Below are 20,080 nucleotides of genomic sequence, written 5' to 3' on the forward strand. Positions count from 1 at the left end.
AGCTTCCTGTCAGTGCATACCCTGAGAGGCAGGGGTGATGGCACAATTGGGTTCCTGTCACTGACATGGGAGACCTGGATTATATTCCCAGCTCCAGGCTCTGGCCTAGCCCTTGCTGTTGCAGCCATCTGGGGGAGTGAACTAGTGGATGGGAACTTTCTGTTTCTTTTTTTTTTCCTAACAGATTTATTTATTTATTTGAAACACAGAGTTAGAGAGAGAGAGATCTTCCATCTGCTGGTTCACTCCCCAAATGACTGTAACAGTGGGGGCTGGGCAAGGCTGAAGCCAGGAGCCTGGACATCCACCTGGGTCTACCACATGAGTACAGGGGCCCAAAGACTTGGGCCATCTTCTGCTGCTTTCCCAGGCATTATCAGGAGGGAGTTGGATAGAAGTGGAGCAGCCTGGACTCTGGTGAGGAATGCTGGTGTTGTAGGCAACAGCTTAACCCACTGCACCAAAACGTTGGCCTCAAGGATGGATGGGGGCTTCTTTTGTCCCTGTCTCTCAAATAAATAAATAAAAATCCCAAAAAACAAACACACAAAGAAAAAACATAGATAACCTTTGGTCACTGAGAATTAGTTTCTTTTTGTTTTTAATAACAATAAGCCAACATCTTTGGAAGTGCATTCAAGGAACAATTCCTGGATATGGATAATGTTCTATTTCCTGATCTAGGTGGTAGTTACACAAGTGTTTATTTTATAAAAATTCAGAGGGGCTGATGCTGTGGCATAGTAGGTTAAGCTTCTGCCTATGGGCTGGCATCCCATATGGATGCTGGTTCGAGTCCTGACTGCTCCACTTTTGATTCAGCTCCCTGTTGATGGCCTGGGGAAACAGTGGAAGATGGCCCAAGTGCTTGGGTCCCTGCACCTGCATGAAAGACCCAGGAGAAGCTCCTGGCTTCTGGCTTCAGATTGGCTCAGTTCCAGCCATTGTAGCCATCTGGGGGGTGAACCAGTGGATGGAAGACCTGTCTCTCCTTCTCTCTGTCTGTAACTCTGCCTCTCAAATAAATAAATCTTTTTAAAAAATTCACTGAGATGTACACTTAGGATTTACTTATTTATCTATGTATATTATGCCTAGATAAAGATGTACTTACAAGTCAACAATAAGCATCACTCAGGAATGTTTAACCTGCATCAGGAGTCATGCTAAGTGGTTTTGAGTCTCAAAACATCATTACGGAGCAGTTACACCATGTTGCTGAGGTCACAGAGCTATGTGAGCTGCAGTGTTCACCAAGGTCTTTCCTGTTCAGAAGCCCTCCTTCTAGACTGCTGGCAAGTCCACTGCCTCTTGGGTGAGAAGGCACTTTGGGCTACCTAGTTTCACTGTCCGATCGATGCAGGGATGCCTTCTGCAGCATCCCTGACAGTGCCACCCTCAGATGCAATTATTCTTGTGAAGCAACTTGACTTCCCTCTGTGACTCACTGTCAGAACAGTTTTATCGCTACCATTTAGTCCCAGTATTATGACCTTTATCATTATTAGCAAGTTGCAGCCTAACTTCCTTCCTCGTAACTGTCACTCATTCCTGTGAGCCATTTCCTCCACAGAGGCGATAAGAAGTTTGATACCCTCCTCTCTGCATCGGCTCTTCAGTAATCTCTTCATCTGGGTTAAATAACTCCGTTTGTTGATCATTCTTCCTGCATACTATTTCCAGATCTCACAATGAATGATACAGAGAACTAATATTTATGAATAGTGACTATGAGCCAGGCACTATGCAATGCACTTCTATAAACATCATCATTCATCACCCACGACAGCCAAGATATGCAGACAACCTCAGTGTCTACCTATGGATGAATGGATACAGAAAGTGTAATGTATACATCTATATAACAGAGTATTAGTTAGCCTTAAAAAAGGAGGACTTTTGCCACTTTTGAAAACATGGATGAATCTGGAAGACATTATGCTAAGTAAAATAAGCCAGACATGGAAGAATAAATACAGCGCAATTTCCCTTACAGGTGGATTATAAAATAAACTTACAGATGCACAGAGTAGAATGGTGGTTGCCAGGGAGTGGAGGAGAGGGGTAAAAGGGGAGATGCTGATCAAAGGGCACAAAGTTTATCACACAATATGAATGAAGTTCCAGAGACCCAATGCACAGTATTGTGTGACAGTTAACACTGAGTCTTACAGTCAAAATATGCTAAGAGGCAAGATCTTACCATAAAAGGGGAATAAAAACCAAAATGGTAACTACGTGAGGTGACAGAAACGCTAACTAGCTTGATGATGGTGATTATTTCACAACATATATGTACATCAGAACATGAAGTTGTATACCTTAAATATATGCAATTTTTAAAATCAATTGTACTTCAAAAAAGATGGAAAACAACAGCGCTGTGTCATTTATTCCTGGCAGGTATCGTGTGAGGCGGACAGCATTAAAGAGTCCATCTTTATACACATGAGCATATGGAGTATGAAAGAGCTTATGTAAGTGGCCTGAGGCCACCCAGGTTCCCAGTGTCATACAGTCTGTAACCACCTCTGCTCTCGGACTCGACCAGGCCTCTGCCCCTTACACCACGACTGTTCTCCTATAGCCGCCTTCAGTTGCCTCCTTGAATTCTGGTGCCCAAATGAACTCATAAGGAGAAAATGAAGAGAAAGGCACAGTGGGCTTGTTTCAACGGTGCGGCCTAGGACTACTGTGATTTTTAAGAAGCCACACCCCACTTTTGGCACACAGTAAACCTGTAAGTAATTAAGCTGGCAATTTCTTTTCTCCCTAGAACCCCTATTCAATTATCTTACCCACTTCAAAATCATAAATATTTTTAAAAAGCCAATGCAACACCTGGCTTTTATGTCTGCATCATTTTACAGAACACAGGGTTTGACTCTGGCATTCCCCTCTCCATGCCCTGGATTGGACAAAAAGTATTCTGAGTTTTCTAAAGGTGTCACGAGTTGGGGTCGGGGCTGTGGTGTAGCAGCTTAGGCTGCCTCCTGCAATGCCAGCATCCCATATGGATGCCGGTTCAATCCTCAGCTGCTCCACTTCTGATCCAGCTCCCTGCTAATGTGCCTGGGAAGGCAGCAGAGGATGGCCCAAGTGCTTGGGCTCCTGCACCCACGTGGGGGACCTGAGGGAAGCTCCTGGCTGCTGGCTTTGGGCTTGGCCCAGCCCTTCCTTTTGCAGCCATTTGTCTCTCCTTCCCTTTCTCTCTGTAACTCTTCCTTTCAAATGAATAAATAGCAACAACAACAAAAAAAGAGTTGGGGTCAGAGGGCCTCTCCTCTGTGGCTTGGGGGTCTCACAGACTCGAGTCTGAGTCTCCTTCACATGTGCCCTGGCTACCTCACAAAGCAGCTGGAAACAATGGATATGAAGCAGGTCTGTCCCGACTTTGTTACTATTTATACCAGAAGACTCTTATATCTCCACATTACTAATAAAAGCGTTGGCTAGGTCAAGACCAAAGACCATGCTATAGGAACTACTCTCTCCTATTACCTACTTCTCCCTCATTTCATGGGATCCAGTCTTCTCAAAGGTTCTAACTTCCAACAAGAAGATGAACTCTTGTTACATTATTTCTATATAGCCTAACAGTTTCTACTCTCTACCTTCAACCAATGGGGGGAAAGACACTTCCTTGGGAAGCTATATAGGCTACAGCTATATAGGCTACACTGAGGAGTCTGGACTTTATTCTAAGAAAAGGGGACATGTTGAAGGGTCTCCAGCAGGGGAACGGGTCAAGGCAAGCCCTCTTCTTCCTGGGGGCAGTCAAAGAATGACTAAGAAAGTGCTCACACTGTGCCTACTACCAGTGATGGAAATAGGAGGAAGACATGGGCTCTGACCGTCTCACAGAGCTTAAAATGGAAGAACCAGACGTGTAAACAAGTCACTACACTGAAAATACTTGCTAAAATAGAGGTGTGAATAAAATGTTCCAAGAAATATGGAGAGTATCCAACAAAGCTTCAAGAATGGTTCTTCCAATTCCAGTCATCACCTTCCTTTCCCCAACTCTCTATTAGAGGAACAGTGCCCTGGAAAACAGTTCTCACAGACTTTAAAACACTCACAGAGAAGGCTGGGGCCAGACTTTAAGCTAAATAGGAAGGATTCCAAATGGAGATAAGGGGAATGTTTACTGACATTTTCCTAAAATAACTTTATCACTTGAGGAGAAGGAGCTCCACATGAAGAGCGAGCTGGCTGGCGTGCACAGCCGTTTCTGGGATCCCACGGTGTCTGCCTGCATCTCAGAATGCAGCCCCAGGCACTTCACGTTCTAAGAATTTCTATTACTTCTTTCCTTCAAAGATTATTATATAATTTAAAAATTACATGTTTCATATGGTAAAGTAAGAGATTTTACCATAATCCCAACAAACAAAGGAAATGACATCAGCATTTCTGTTATTTTATTTATGCAAGATACTTCCCAGGCACTGTTTGTTAACGTACATCTTTTCTCCTGCACACCACCCCTCAAAATGGAACTGTTTCATACATTGCCAGAGCCCGACATTTTCCACTAACAAGAGTTCCCAGCATTGAACATCCTTCCACATTGTCAATAATTTTTCTCTAATAGTATTTTTATCAGCTGCACAGTATTTCATTTTATGAGATGTATCTTAACAAATGCCTATTACCTAACATTTTGTTTTTAGTTTTTCATCAATACAAACAATTTGTGCAAAGCCTTAATAATTTAAAATACGTATTTCAGAATTTAAGCGGGACAAAACATCTACAGATTCTGGGAGTCAATGCCTGTTGCCACCCTGCTCTCCTGACAGGTCCAGCCAAGTCATGGTCCCACCAGGAGGTATCTCAGAGTGTCTCTTTCTCACCCTCACCAGAAAGGGGAATTTTCTGTTCTGAAAACCTTCAAACATTTGGCAAATGAAAACTAGTATAGGGGCCAGCACTGTGATAAAGCAGGTTAAGTCACAACTTGCGCCACTGGCATCCTATATCGGAGTGCTGGTTTGAGTCCCAGCTGCTCTGCTTCTGGTCTAGCTCCCCACTGATGCATCTGGGAAAAACAGCGGAAGATGGCCCAGTACTTTGGCTTTTGCCACCCATGTGGGAGACCTGGATGAAGCTCTGGGCTCATGGCTTAAGCCTAGTCCAATCCAGGCTGTTGGAGCCATTTGGAGAGTAAATCAGTGGATGGAAGAGTCTCTCTCTCTCACTCTGCTTCTCAAATAAATACATAAATGCACCAGAATATTTTCATTTGAATTTGCATTTCTTTGCTAGCAAAACTGACTACACTAAAAAACATAGCTAATGACAAGTTTTTTCTTCTTTGTAAATTCCTGATTAATTTGTCTGTTTCTTTATCTTTGGCATTTTATATTTTTTATTGAATTATCAAGAGATTTCTTATCATAAAAGCTATGTCATGTATTTGTGTATATGTGCATAACTTGTGTACTGTGAATATAAAGGGAAAAGTTCCTACTGGATAACAATGAATGTATGGCATATGTATAATACACATATATGTGTGTATATATAATATATATATATTTCCTTAACATTTGTTTGTTGTATTTTTTGATACATCCATTTAATATTCAAATCTATCAGTGTTTTCTCTTGCTGTAGGTACAATATTTAGAAATTCCCAAGTTACATAATTATTTATTTCCTAACAATTTTAGCTTCTTGTTTTTTATATTCAAATTTTAAGTCTTTTTGGAATGCCCATTTTGGGGCAGGAATGAAAAAATTGTAGGCCTATTTCTCTCACTTGAGCTACTTTTGAAACCAATAGGCATTTTTTTTTTAAGATGGCAGAATGAGAAGGGGAGAGAGACAGAAATCAATCTTCCATATGCTGGTTCATTCTCCAAATGCCCACAACATCCAGGGCCGGGTCAGGCTGAAGTCACCAGCAGCCAGGAACTCCATCTGGGTCTCCTACTTGGGTGGCAGAGACCCAAACAGTCAAGTCATCGTCTGTTGTCTTACCAGGTATATTAATAGGAAGCTGGATCAGAGGTGGAGTGGCTGGGGCTGGAAACAGCACTCTGATATGGGATGCAGGTGTCCCAAGTGGCAGCTTAACCCACTGAGCCACAATATTTGGCCAAGATACATGTTTTTAGGAACTATCAATATAAAAGGTTTGATCCTTACACCTTAGTGGACAATTTGTTTTCTTTGGCCTAAACCTAGATTAATTTTGCTACCAACCAACACATATTTGTTATTCTAACTTGAGCAACAATCTCTATAGGACTTTAACTAGAACTTAGAAACTTAAACTTAGAAACTTAGTGCGGCAAGAAAAGCAGCAAATCAATCAGTAAGCATTGCTTCACCTCAGTAAAAATGTGCTTCATCTGGGCTTGTTTATTCCTAAATCGCTTGATCTTCTGCGCAATGCGAGGATCCTTTTCGAGCTCTTCCATTGTGGCCCATTTACAGTGTAAGTAGGAACTATCCAAAGACACACAAATGGTCAGACAAGCACATTGCTAGCAAATGATTGAACTTCAGGGTGTTCAATAAACAGGGTGATCATCTGACACAGAAGCAGGAGAGTGGTTTGCTGGGAAACTGCTGGAGACTGGACTTAGAGAGGCCTTGCCCTTAGGGGCAACAACAGAAAACAAAACAAAATGAATCCCTTCTGAGCAACTGACCTTTCTGCAGCTTCTACAGAAACTGGCTTGGAGCAGAGGGAGGGCAGGTGTGGGCAGGCTCTCATAAATACATGTTAGTCAAAGGGGGCAGGTAGTGGACAGGAAAAAAAAATGCAAAGAGGTAAAAAGAGTATATGCTATAGGATGGTGATTTTCTACCCTATGTACACATGAGAATTGCCTAGAGTATTAAAAAAACCAGTCCTCAGGAACCATTCTAAATCTGAGTCTTGGGTGGAGAAAGGGGTTCAGCAGTTTTAAAATAGCTCTCCAGGTGATTCTACATGCAGCTAAACTTGAGCATTACTGCCTAAGGTGAACTTGACTCAGCCAAGATCTGTGGGTCAAGCCTTAGAGGCCAGTCTCTGAATATATAGAAGATAATAAAATGACAAGGGAAAGGAAGGTTTATTCATGGAAAATCCAAATACGCAAAATACATTAAATAGACGTACAAATTTCTATACTTAACGTAGAATAGCTCCAAGTCGAACGGGGGTTCTCCTGGGTGAACCTGTAACCAACAATAAGCAGTTGTCAGCCCAGCTCCCAGGGAGACCACCCTATGTGCCAGCTCTGTTTGGTTTTAGTAAACATTTCTTGGGGGTATTTTTTCATTTTCCCAGACCTTAGGTATTGCTCATGTTTTCCAAAGGCTGAGTACACAGCTGTAGGGTTTTTTAAAAGGGGGGTTGAGGAGAGGATGGGCAGGATACTCCTGCTGCCCCTCCAAGGCCCAGGCTAGGAGAGTGAAGAGCTGACGAACCCGCAGTGCCCAGGGCTCTGAGATATGTTGGGACCACTGCCTAGTGTGAAGTTTCTTCACGAGTCTCTGGAGTCCCCCAGGCCTTCCCCATAACACACCAGGGGTATTCCCTCTCCAGGTGATGAAGTTTACTTTCATAAACACTTGAAGTCAAGATGAAACCACCAACATGCTCTCCCACTCCAGGGATTTTCTCTAGCGGATTCCTACAATGGCCTAAGATGTCTAAAGGAAAAATACCCCGTAGGTTCCATTAGGACTCTTCCCACGTTCTTCTTGGCTTTCTGGTAACTTTCAAGGAGCCACAGAGACTGAAGGGGGATAAAAGCACCTCTGCTAGGATCAGGAGAAAAAGGTCAGTCTGGGCCATTCTAGATATTACAACGTTTCATGTCCTAAAGTCCTTCATGGGAGTGAAGTTAAGTGCTGACTAGGCAGGCAATATTCTTGCCTACCTCTCAGTCTAGTCAAGAATGAACATTCTAAGTTCTCTAGCCAAATGTCTCTTCATGGAGGGTGAAATCTGGGTTTGTGATTAAATAGTAACATGAGCCACCAACCTCCTGGACAGTCTTAGATGCCAGAATCTTCTCAATGATGTTTGCATCATCTTCTGGAGGCTCCTGCAGACAAGAGATGAAAAAGAAAGAAAGTTATTGCAACAACAGAATCCAAGAGAATAACTCTGTAAGAAATACAAGTTGAGTATCCCTTATCTGAAATGCTTGGGACCAGAAATGTTTCAGTTTTACAGATTTTGGAATATTTGCATAAACTACTGCTTGAGCATCTTTAATCCAAAAATCTGAAACGCCCTCAAATCCACTGGTGCTTAAAAAGTTTTGTGTTTTGGAGCATTCTATATTTCTGGATGAGGGATGCTTGGCCTGTACCACAATAGCTACTACTTCATTCAAAAGTTCACCTGGGACTACTGAAGCTTCCCTTCAATGAGCCCACCATCCCAAACCATTTCAGAAAATATTGCTTCTTATGGTCTTGAATCAAGTTTTGCCCAGAAAAGTGATGATAGTTTTTTTTAATTAAAAAAAAAATGAGGAAGGCATATGGCAGAAAAGAATTATGGAAATCAGCAAGTAGGCACAGACAGATGCTCTCAAAGGTTACAAATATTTACTATGCTTCCCCAGACATACGGCATTGTGCTAGGCACCATGGAAAGTTCATCCAAAATGACAAAAGTTCTTTCTTGTACTCAACAAGAAGCCAACTGAATTGTACTTACCATACAATAGAAGGAAGGGGTGGGATACAACTAAGATATGCTTTTCTGGTCAAGTATCTGTTCTGGCACAGGTAAGGAAAGAAGGATACAGTATTTTGTTTATCTCCTATCTTGTCCCTTTACAAATAAAGAAAAAAAAAAACCTTTTTGTCTATTTGAAAGGCAGAGTTACAGAGAGAAAGAGAAAGAGAAAGAGAAAGAGAGAGAGAGAGAGAGAGAGAGAGAGAGAGAATCTTCCATCTGCTAGTTCACTCCATGAATAGTTGCAATGGCTGGGGTTGTGCCAGGCCAAAGTCAGGAGCCTGGAACTCTATCCTGGTCTCCCACATGGGTGCAGGAGCCCAAGCACTTGGACCATCTTTTGCTGCTTTCCCAGGCACATCAGCAGGGAGCTGGATTGGAAGTTGAGCAGTTAGGACTCAAACCAGTGCCCAGATGGGATGCTAGGATTGCAGGTAGTGGCTTAACCCCCTGTGCTACAACGCCAGATCCACAATGTAAAGTTTTTTTTGAAAGGCAAAAGTTAGAGAGATCTTTTGTCTGTTGGTTCAATTCCCAAATGGCTGCAACAGCTGGAGTTGGGCCAGGCTGAAGCCAGGAGCCAGGAGCTTCTTCCGGGTCTCCTATATGAATGGCAAGAGTCCAAGCACTTGGGCCAAGCCGCTGCTCTCCCAGGTGCATTAGAAGGGAGCTGGATTGAAAGTGGAGCAGCTGGGTCTTGAACCAGAGCTCATATGGGATGCTGGTATCACAGGTAGTGGCTTAACCCACCATACCACAATGCCAGTCCTTATGTATTGGTCTTAAATAAATAAATGATTTACAGTCTTCATCCTCAAGGAACTATCAGACATGCTCTAACATAACACTTAAATATTGAGATCTGGAGTAAGTACAGTGTGTACACAAATTTCAAATGTTTATCTGAATGAAATTTTACACATACAAATATATACTTGCATAATTACCACCCAGAGTTACATAACTTTTCCAATAATCTGGAAGACTCAGTGCCCCTTTTATACGTAACCATTATTCAGACTTCTACCACCATAGATTAGTTTTGCCTTATGATTAAACTTGATATAAATGGAATTACATACAGTTGGCTCTTAAACAGTGCATGGAGACTAGAGGTGCTAATCCCTTGAGCAGTTGGAAGTCACTGTGTGAGCTGACTCCCTGCAACAGTAGCAGGAGGGACTATGAAATAATTACAGTAGCACAGTATGCACCACAGTTAATTTTGTGCCATTATGATTTAATGCCACATCTTCACGTTTGTTTACATTTCTCTAGACTGCAAACGGCACCATGTATGAACTCTAAGCATTTGTGTAAGCTTTGATAAATTTTAACTTTCTGTGTTTATTTTATGGTAGTAAATGCTAAAATAGACTTATCAACAATTTATATGTTCATGACATACCCAACTTTTTCTTACTTTATTCATTATTTTCTAGGCTATAAAGTACATTTGTGAGTTTTTCCAAATTGCTGTAGATCTTGAGCAAATAAAAATTCATCTATTACTGGACCTGTGCAATTCAAACTTGCATTACTTGAGAATCAGCCATAGTATATAGTCCATTTTTTTGTAATCCTGCATAGTGTTTTGTTATATAAACATATCACTATTTATTTATCCATTCTACTGTTGAGGAATATTTGAGTTGGTTCCAATTTTTATATTACACATAAAGTTCTTATAAATTGTACTTTTTTGGCAAATATCACCCTGGATTTATACCAGAATGAAAATGCTGGGTTATGGGGTAGGCATGTTTAGTTTTAAAGGAAATTGCCTATTTAAAAAATTGTCTCTTTATAAAAAAATCTAGTTTCAGGATGTTAAAAAATTTTGGATAAGAGTCCTCCATCAGATATAGAGATTACAACATTTTCTACCAGTGTATGGTTTGCCTTTTCAACCTCTTCATGTGTCTTTTGATAAATAAAAATTCTATACAATCTACCTGACTAACCTGTTATGACTAGTATCTCTGTGTCTAGTTTAAGAAATCTTTTTTGACACCAAGGTTATTAAGCCATATTTTAAACTTTCTAGAAGCCACATTAAAAAAAAGTAGAAACACATGTGACTGACTACAATAAAAATTTTATTTAAATCAATATATTCAAAACATTGTCATTTCAATAATATAATACCTGCACATTCTTTTCTTCATTCTAAGTCTTCAGAAACACAGTGTGTATCTTACACTCAGAAAACACCTCAATTTGGACCAGCTTCATCAAGTCCTCAAAAGCCAAATGTGGCTGATAATGTTCATACTGAACAATGTAGCTCCATAGCAATTCTACCCTGTCTCCATTCCTGCAACTCAATTACAGTCTTATTTACAGTAAATCTTCCAATTTAGTTCTTCTTTTTCAAGACTGGCTGAAGTTTCTACACTCAGGAGGACTCCAGTCAGATATACATTTGGCCCTTTAGCTATATCCCACTTGGCTCTTTCCTCTGCTTTTATGTTTTCCCTGTCCTATCTGTTATTTTTTCTCTATGTGCTTCAGAAATTTTCTACCAATCTGTCTTCATATTCACTAATCTTATCTTCTGCTGTATCTAATCTGCTTATAAAGCCATCTATTAGATTCTGAGTTTTATAAACTGAAGTTTTCAGTCCTAGACTGTTCAAATGGCACTTTACAGATTCAGTTCTCTGGTGAAAGTCTTCACTTAAAACATTTTTTTGGTTTATCTTTTATTTTCTTGAACAATTAGTCAGAAATTTTAAAGTTCTTTTCTGTTAACCCCAATGCCTGGGTCACCTGGCATCTGCTTCTACTATATGCTAAATCTCTTGATTTTTCAGTCACATTTTCTAGAATATTTAAATATGTAACATATCCAAAGCCATGATACAGGAGATTCTTCCTGGTCTCCCATGTGTGTGCAGAGGCCCAAGGATTTGGGCCATCTTCTACTGCTTTCACCTGCCATAGTAGGGAGCTGGTTTGGAAGTGGAGCAGCTGGGACTCGAACCGGCACCCATATGGGATCCCGGCACCGCAGGTGGTGGGTGGCTTTACTTGCTAAGCCACAGCACTGCCCCCTACCTCCCCAGCCCCCAGGTTAGTTTTGAGAAGAATGAAAACTTCTCATTTTACCCTGTTCTTGGAGCACAAATGTTCATGGTCACTGACTGAAAAATCTTTTTTGTCTTGAGCCCTGAAACACGCCCTGTGGAGGTTCTGAATTTAGCATTTCAGTCTCCAATCCCAAGGTTAAAAGCCTGACAAGTTCTTTAAGGCAACATCAGCATTTTTGCTTCAGACCTGTTAATAAAATTTTTGTCTCCTAAGTACTGTTAGACTATAAAATTTCAATCTGTCTTCTGGTTGATCGCCTAGTTCCCAGGCTGCCCCCAGAATTCAGTAAAAGTCTCTTAAGGTAATCTCCTTGTTTTGGGGATCTGCTTGTTTAGTTTCCAATCATCTCACCAGCCTTGACTAGTCCATCATCAAATGTTTATTCCCTCCCTCCCTCCCTTCCTTCTTTGTTTCCCCTCCCTTCCCTTTCCACCCTTCCCCCCCCCTCTCCTTTCCTCTCTCTCTCTCTCTCTTTTTTTTATTTTTAAAGATTTATTTATTTATTTATTTATTTGAGAGGCAGAGTTAGACAGAGAGAGGGAGAGGCATAGAGAGAGGTCTTTCATCCACTGCTCTACTCTTCAAATGGCCACAACATCCTGGAGCTGGACCAACCTGAAGCCAGGAGCCAAGAGCTTTCTCCCAGTCTCCCACATGGGTGTAGGGGCCCAAGGACTTGGGCCATCTTCTACTGCTTTCTCAGGCCATTCCAGAGAGCTGGGTCAGAAGTGGAGCAGCTAGGGGCCGCCCCGTGGCGCAGTAGGTTAATCCTCCGCCTGTGGCGCCAGCATCATATATGGGCACCAGTTCTAGTCCAGGCTGCCCCCCTCCCCCTCTTCCAATCCAGCTCTCTGCTATGGCCTGGGAAAGCAGTAGAAGATGGCCCAAGTGCTTGGGCCCCTGCACCTGCATGGGAGACCAGGAAGAAGCTCCTGGCTCCTGATCATCCCAGCGGCCATTTGGGGAGTGAACCAGCGGATGGAAGAATCCCCCTCCCCCCCCCCCCCACCTTTGCGTCTCTGTAACTGTGCCTTTCAAATAAATAAATCTTTTAAAAACAAAAAAAGTACAGGTGGCAACACAGGGGTTAAATGAGGAAAAAGAGCATCTCAGGAAGGTGCTCCCCAGCCTTTGGGGAGTTCGAGGTAGAAGCACATCCTGTGTGAATGAGTATCCGGGACTCGAACGGGTGCCCATAAGGGTTGCCGGCGCTGCAGGTGGCGGCTTAACTGGCTGTGCTACAGCACCAGCCCCACCTCCTGTACTTTCAAATGTTTGCTCAAATGTTATTTTTTTAGCAAAGGCAAATAACTCTGAACATTCTATTACTGCAAATCTGAATTCTGTTATCACTTTCATTCTGATATCTTTCCAATAGTATTTAGTGCCACTGACATATTACATACTTTTTTTTGGCACTGGTTAAAGAATGGGGATTTTTGCTAGTGTTAAAGCATCAGTGCTGCTCATCAAAATACTGAGAATAACTTCTTATTTTATCTTAATAATAAAGGAGAAGGGAACAGTATTTCCAAAATATACATCAAAGTAGGAAGGAAACTGGAAAATCTGGATCTTTTTTTCCCTAAACAGAGATTGTGCATATCATGTGTGTATAAACACTCAGTGTATACAGATAGACACAGATATAAACTAAATCTGCTTGCCAAACACACTTCCATAACAACCATCTGTTCTCAAATGCTTGGAATTTTCTCAAATTATCCTTTAAAGAAGACCGTTTCAATTCATTCATTTCTATGTCAGAGATTTGTTTAGTTTTCAAATTTTACTCCTAAGAAAAATTTTAGAACCGCTCGATCCTATTTGCCCTTAACCTCAACCAACCACCTCATTTCTATTTAGCCAACTGTAGGAGGAAGTTTATCAAGAAGCAAATCACCTTTCTTTTTTTAAGTTAATTGATTTTCACTTTACTTGAAAGGAAGACAGTCAGAGACAGACAGACAGAGATCTTTCATCAGCTGGTATACTACACTGCAACAACCAGGGCTGGGCCCGGCTGAAGCCAGAAGGCCAGAACTCAATCCAGGTCTCCCACATATGTGGCAGTGACCCAAGTATTTGAGCCATCATATGCTGCCTCCTAGGGTACTCATTGCCGAAAAACTGGATCAGAAGCAGAGAACAGGAACTGGAACTTGAAAGACTAATAAGGGATGTGGCTCTGTCAATGGCATCCCAACCACTTGACCACCCAAACGCCAAATGCCCACCCAAGCAAATTACTTTCTTACTTACCTACCAACCACTACAAAAAAAGAAAAACACAGGTTTCCTATAGTTATTGTCAAATAATTTTCAAATTCTTAAGCTATTCCTTATACTTCAAAATTGAACCTCATGTTCTCTCAGGTTTTGAGGTTCCTCTGACTCACTCCAGGTTTGCAGTTATTTGTATTTCTAAACATTGTCAGGCAAGGACTGTGGGTCTTCCAGAGGACTGGGAGCTGTGGACAGGGACTAGCGCTGACAGTGTGTCATTCTCTCTGTAGCACCAGTGCTTGACATAGTGCCTGTGGTTCAAAGTCAGCATTTGAGAAGTATTGTTGAATGGATGCCCTAAACTAAAAATACTCTTAAAATATCTTGCCGAAAGAATCATCAGATCACACATTATCAATGCTTTTACTACACATAGACATGCACACACACACATTGATTGCATATAGGGGAAATGGGATCTGTGTTTTCTTTCTTTCCTTTGTTCTTTTTTTATATATATACTTTTTCTTGCTCTTTTCCTTCCTAATTCTTTCTCTTTCCTTCTCTTCTTCCTTCCTCCCTTTTTTAGGAAATCTATCATAAAATTGTGTGTCCTTTATGATACAAATCATTGTTTCAAAAAGCTTTATTTATTTATTTATTTATTTATTTTTTAATTTTTGACAGGCAGAGTGGACAGTGAGAGAGAGAGAGACAGAGAGAAAGGTCTTCCTTTTGCCGTTGGTTCACCCTCCAATGGCTGCCGCGGTTGGCGCGCTGCGGCCGGCGCACTGCGCTGATCCGATGGCAGGAGCCAGGGGCTTATCCTGGTCTCCCATGGGGTGCAGGACCCAAGCACTTGGGCCATCCTCCACTGCATTCCCTGGCCACAGCAGAGAGCTGGCCTGGAAGAGGGGCAACCGGGACAGGATCGGTGCCCCGACCGGGACTAGAACCCGGTGTGCCGGCGCCGCAAGGCGGAGGATTAGCCTAGTGAGCCGCGGCGCCAGCCAAAAAGCTTTATTTATTTATTTGAAAGGCAGAGCTACAGAGAGACAGAGAGATATCCCATCTGCATGTTTACTCCCCAGATAGCCAGGAGTCAGGAACTCAATTCTGGTCTCCCATGTGGTCAGCAAAGTCCCAAGCACTTGGGCCATCTTCTGCTGATTCCCCAGTTGCAGGGAGCTGGATCAGAAGTGGAGTGGCCGGGTCCCGAAAAGGTGCTTATTTGGGATGTCGGCATCACAGGCTGTGGCTTAACCCACAGCGCCAAAACAATGGTCCTACAAATCACTTCCCAAATCAACAAGTATTTACCGAGTGCCATGGGGGGTACGGAACAGAAGACAAACAGAACATATTTGTCTTAGAAGTGTCCCTGTGCAAATGTTAATTGTTGTGACAGTAACAAAGTCCAGTGGGAGTTGAGAAAGCAATAGTAGCTTAGATTTTACAGAACAGGTGAGGTTTCAGAAGGCTGTCAAGAATGGTGCCCAAAAAGGAAGGTAGCAAAGCACAAAGCAAGAGCAGAAGAACTCAAAGGAAGAAGGAACAATAGGGGCTGGCACTGTGGCACAGTAGGTTAATCCTGCTGCGCCAGCATCCCATATGGGCGCAGGTTCTAGTCCTGGCTGCTCCTCTTCCAATCCAGCTCTCTGCTGTGGCCTGGGAAAGCAGTGGAAGATGACCCAAGTCCTTGGGCCCCTGCACCTACGTGGGAGACTGGGAAGAAGCACCTGGCTCCTGGCTTCTGATCAGTGCAGCTCCAACCGTTGCGGCCATTGGAGAGTGAACCAACGGATAGAAGACCTTTCTCTCTGTTTCTCCCTCTCACTGTCTGTAACTCTACCTCTCAAGTACATAAATAAAAATATTAAAAAAAAAAAAAAAAAAGAAGGAACAATGAAGTGGGAAGTATGTATAGAACAGAAAATAACCTGAAGTCTGAGAGAAATCAGGTAGTGTGTGGGCATTATTGAAGGAGAAAACCAGACAGGAGTTTTGATCTAATACAGGAGCTAAGAAGTAACTACCTCAGATTCTTGAGCACGAGCCTGATAAACATCAGCAGCTCCTCTGGTGTTCTGGGGAAGTTCGTCTGCTGTCAGACAGCAGGACAGAGGACAGAGACTCGCAGCAGGGGAATGACAGAGGTGAGCGCTACAGCAATCTGAATAGGGTCCTCAGCTCAGGGGGTGGCAGCAGAAACCAAGAGAAGCAAATACTGGACACAACCTGAAGAGAAACAGAGCCTGGAGGAGGGTGGAGGGTGCTTGTATGCAACGGTGAGGTAGGAAGACTCCAGAAACCATCCATCCAGGCTGAGGGGACAGAGCCGGAGAGGAAGGGCCAGACCCAGGTGGCTGATGCAAAGCTACAGCAATGCCAGTGGCAGCAGGAATCCTGGGAAAACATGTCTGCAAGTACAAGGACCCATGTAGAGGGAAAAAACAGGTGAGCACGAGTTGGAAGAACACGCCAGCACAAGGGAATGGAGAAAACAAGAGCCAGGGAGAGAAAAACAGCTTTTGCTTCCTAATCTAGGAGTTTAAAAAAAAAGAAAAGAAAGAAACTTGTCTATATCATGAATTTAATGTATTTATTTATTTATTCACTAAATAATATATAATAAGCACAACTATTAGCTACTACTTAACAAAGTTATGCCTATACTAAGTAAAAATTGTGAAAAATTAAAAAGCGGCATCTGTTTTGCATTTTCTTACAACCTGATTAAGGGAACAACCAAGAATGATAATCAAAACAGATAGCAGAGGCCTTGAAAACCAGAAGTTACAGGCTGTGAACAAGGGGTCGTGGTTCTAGCTGACTTGACTGTGGTAATAATAAATATAACAACAGTAATAACAGAAGATGGACAGTGCCCTGCATGGGGTTTCATCTGAATGGTTCTTGGGGTTAAGGAAAATTTTACTCTATTCAAACTCTTTCAGGTCTGAGAGATACAAAGAAGAAGAAAAGATACAAATCCTACCCTAGAGAAGCTCATGGTGTACAGGAAGGAAACAAAAGCATTGGCAGGTGTTCAGAGGGCAATGAAAGCCAGCAGAATTAAACAGTGCTATGGAGCACAGATGAGGGGCACTTACCCCCAGCTCAGGGGGAGAAGGGAACTCCCTCCCTGCCAAACACAGGAAAAGACACAGAAACACAGGGCTAGGCACAGGAGAGACCGTGAGCCAAAGCCTCATTCAAATCAAAGCCCTTTTATTCCAAAAGGCGAAATCACTCAAATTGCGCAATTCAAAGCTAAGAGCCTTGTAGAAGTCTATATGTTATAAATGGTCCTCAGAATGTGAAACTGTTTCTATTCCAGGCACCTATATCATCAGTAAGACCAAGAGTAAGAACATTGAGTCAGTTGGGACAGAAGCTTATTTCTAGCCCCTGAATCCCATGGCCAGGTTGGAGACTCCACACAGTCCCCTGGATCCCAAAGCAGGGCTGTGAGAAAATGCCAGCCTTGAGCTGGAATCACTCATGCGTGGAGATGTTTTATCAACTCGAGCCCATGACACCAGTGCTGGGCGAGGGACAGGGCCGCTGCCCCAGAACTGGGCTGAGCGTGCTGAGAAGCAGCTGTACAGATCTGCCAAGAGAGGGCAGGGGGCTTTTCTGGTGCTGACTCCACCCCTTCTCTGCCATAGGTGAAGCCAGCAGGTGGGTGGAAGGTCACCCAAAGGGCCTGGGAAAAGAACCTAAGAAAAAGTCTCTACTCCCTCAATGATTTCTGCGTTACCAGATGCACCGAGGATTGCTTGGGATCCTGGAAGAGATGCATGGCTTTCAAGCTTTGAGTTCGCCTGGGAAATCTTCGTTGAAACCTCACCTTTCAAAACAGATGCAAGCAGAGCTGCTTTGGTTCTGTAGCAGCCAGGGCTCTACAGGGCACTGAGTCTGAAAAATACTCGATAAGCTGATCTCACCGGTGCCCTTACAGGCGTATGGCCTGGCTGCAAGCAAGGCCAGGCCTTTGGCTCAGAGGCCAGATCCACAGGGCTACCTCTCCAAACATCAAAGGCAAACCATGTCAGGCCTCTTTCTTGTCTGAAAAATTCAGTAACACTTTTTGAGACATAATTAATGTAAAATTTAGATTTTATATTCTGCTTCTCCTTATATAAACCCTCTTTTTGCTGTACCTTTATAGGAAGAAAAGAACCTTGCTAAGATACACAGCATTTCCTGAATTATTTCTCTAAGATCAACTACTGCTGCCCATCGGGTAAGAAGAAGTTACAACAAAATTTGAAATGTGGTTAATGGCATAGGTTAAATGGCTACTACGAGAAAATGAAATTCTTTATAATACTGTAACTACCAAACCAACCATAAAATCTCCAAGGAAAACCCACAATAAAGCAACACAATCATAGCATCTCTGGTCAATCTTACAAAAGCTATTTTTAACTAATTGCTTGAAAAGTAACGCAATGACAATACATCAAATCATTATCCCTATTGTGTATTATATTCATTAGCTAGGAAACCCTTACCAGAACCAGAGACATGAAATCAACTCTCACATGCGAGTCGCTGATTAACTGCTGGTGTATAACTCTGACCTGGATCGTTCTGTGCCTCAGTTTCATGATGGTTACAATGGGGACAATAACCCCTGCTCCTTGCGATTTCCCATGTAAAGACAGAGCGAAAGGATATGTGAAATTAAATGGAGTTGGAGGCAAGGTGGCTGAGGAAGATAAAGCATTATTAGCTTCTGTAAGACACACTGGTGTCCTGGAGGAAGGCCAGGAATTTGTGCTGCTGCCACTCCTCACACACAGTGTGAATCCTGCCAAGTCAGCAACAAGGACTCCGTAACAACAGACAGCCTGTGTCCCAGAATGTGCTGCTGGTAACAATGCCCCTCCAACACGCACAGCTTGCTGCTTCTCTCTTTTTTTTAAAGCTTGTTTCTCCATCCTATTGTTTCAGATTTTTTTTTTTTTTTTTAAGATTTATTTGAAAGGCAGAGCTATAGAGAAAGGGAGGGGGAAACACACATAGAGAGAGACAGAGATAGAGAAATCTTCCATCTGCTGGTTCAATCCACAGATGGCTGTAAAGGTCAGAGCTGGGCTGATAGGGAGCCAGGAGCCAGGAGCTTCTTCCAGGTCTCCCATGTGGTTGCAGGGGCCCAAGGACTTAGGCCATCTTCTGCTACTTTCCCAGGCACGTCAGCAGGGAGCTGGATTGGAAGTGGAGCAGCTGGGACTCAAACCAGCGTCCATATGGGACGCTGGTACTGCAGACGGTGGCATTACCGCTACGCCACAGTGCCAGCCCCACTTCTTCTCTTGCTTTTATTCTTCTAACTGCCTTGGTACAGACCTCTTCCAACATTAACCCCTTTCCTTTCTCACACTCCACTATCACGCCCTAATCCTATCATCTTCCTCCTTCACACTGCTGCTGATAGAAATTACCAAAACACAATGATGGTAATCCTGCTCTTCTGCTTGAACCCATCAATCTCTCCTCCCTCTAGCTCAACTTACAGTATAGAAGCCAAACAGCTACGCTGGTATCCAAGGCCCTGCAAGGTGTGACTCTTTCTACCTCTCAGTCCTCATCTCCCATCATTTCTCAGCATCCAGCCAAGCCCGTCCATCTGTCACACCACACCTGCTATACCACATTCAATGCCGGGGCTTTAGCTCATAGTGGAAGTGTCCCTGCTAGGTCCTTATCCCCTGAAATCCAATCATTTTTGTCCACTCCTCCTTCTATGTAGCCGCATACTTCTAGGGCTGTGCTTGCCACAATATTAGCCATGTGTCCTTTCACCTAGACAAACTTCTCGGAGGCAGGGACCATGCCCTGATACTCACTGCTGCACCCCAGCACCTGGCCTTGCAGGAGACTCCCATTACACATTTGTTAAATCAGCTTTCACCTGTAATTACTAGTTTATCTGACTGCATTCACTGAACTCCTAATACTTGTACATTCTAATGGGAGAGACAAAAGAAATAAATGCAGAGACTGGACACATTCAAATTTGACTGCTTGATTACAAATTGTAATAAGTGCTGT

The 20,080-nt window shown here is 42.8% G+C and overlaps 1 protein-coding gene across 3 annotated transcripts in view; it reads right to left on the reverse strand.

Moving 5' to 3' along the window:
* The window catches only part of CHD6 (chromodomain helicase DNA binding protein 6), a 240,612-nt gene that overhangs the window by 113,172 nt on the left and 107,360 nt on the right, over nt 1-20,080 (reverse strand). For all 3 annotated transcript variants that reach the window (XM_062204213.1, XM_062204212.1, XM_062204214.1), the window contains exons 6-8: nt 7,992-8,054; nt 7,121-7,179; nt 6,342-6,459 (exon numbers count right to left, since the gene is read on the reverse strand). In XM_062204213.1, the coding sequence (XP_062060197.1) occupies nt 6,342-6,459; nt 7,121-7,179; nt 7,992-8,054 (240 nt within the window). The remainder of the gene's footprint in view (nt 1-6,341; nt 6,460-7,120; nt 7,180-7,991; nt 8,055-20,080) is intronic.

The sequence above is a fragment of the Lepus europaeus genome, chromosome 10 (genome assembly GCF_033115175.1).
Source record: "Lepus europaeus isolate LE1 chromosome 10, mLepTim1.pri, whole genome shotgun sequence".
Lineage (NCBI taxonomy): Eukaryota > Metazoa > Chordata > Mammalia > Lagomorpha > Leporidae > Lepus > Lepus europaeus.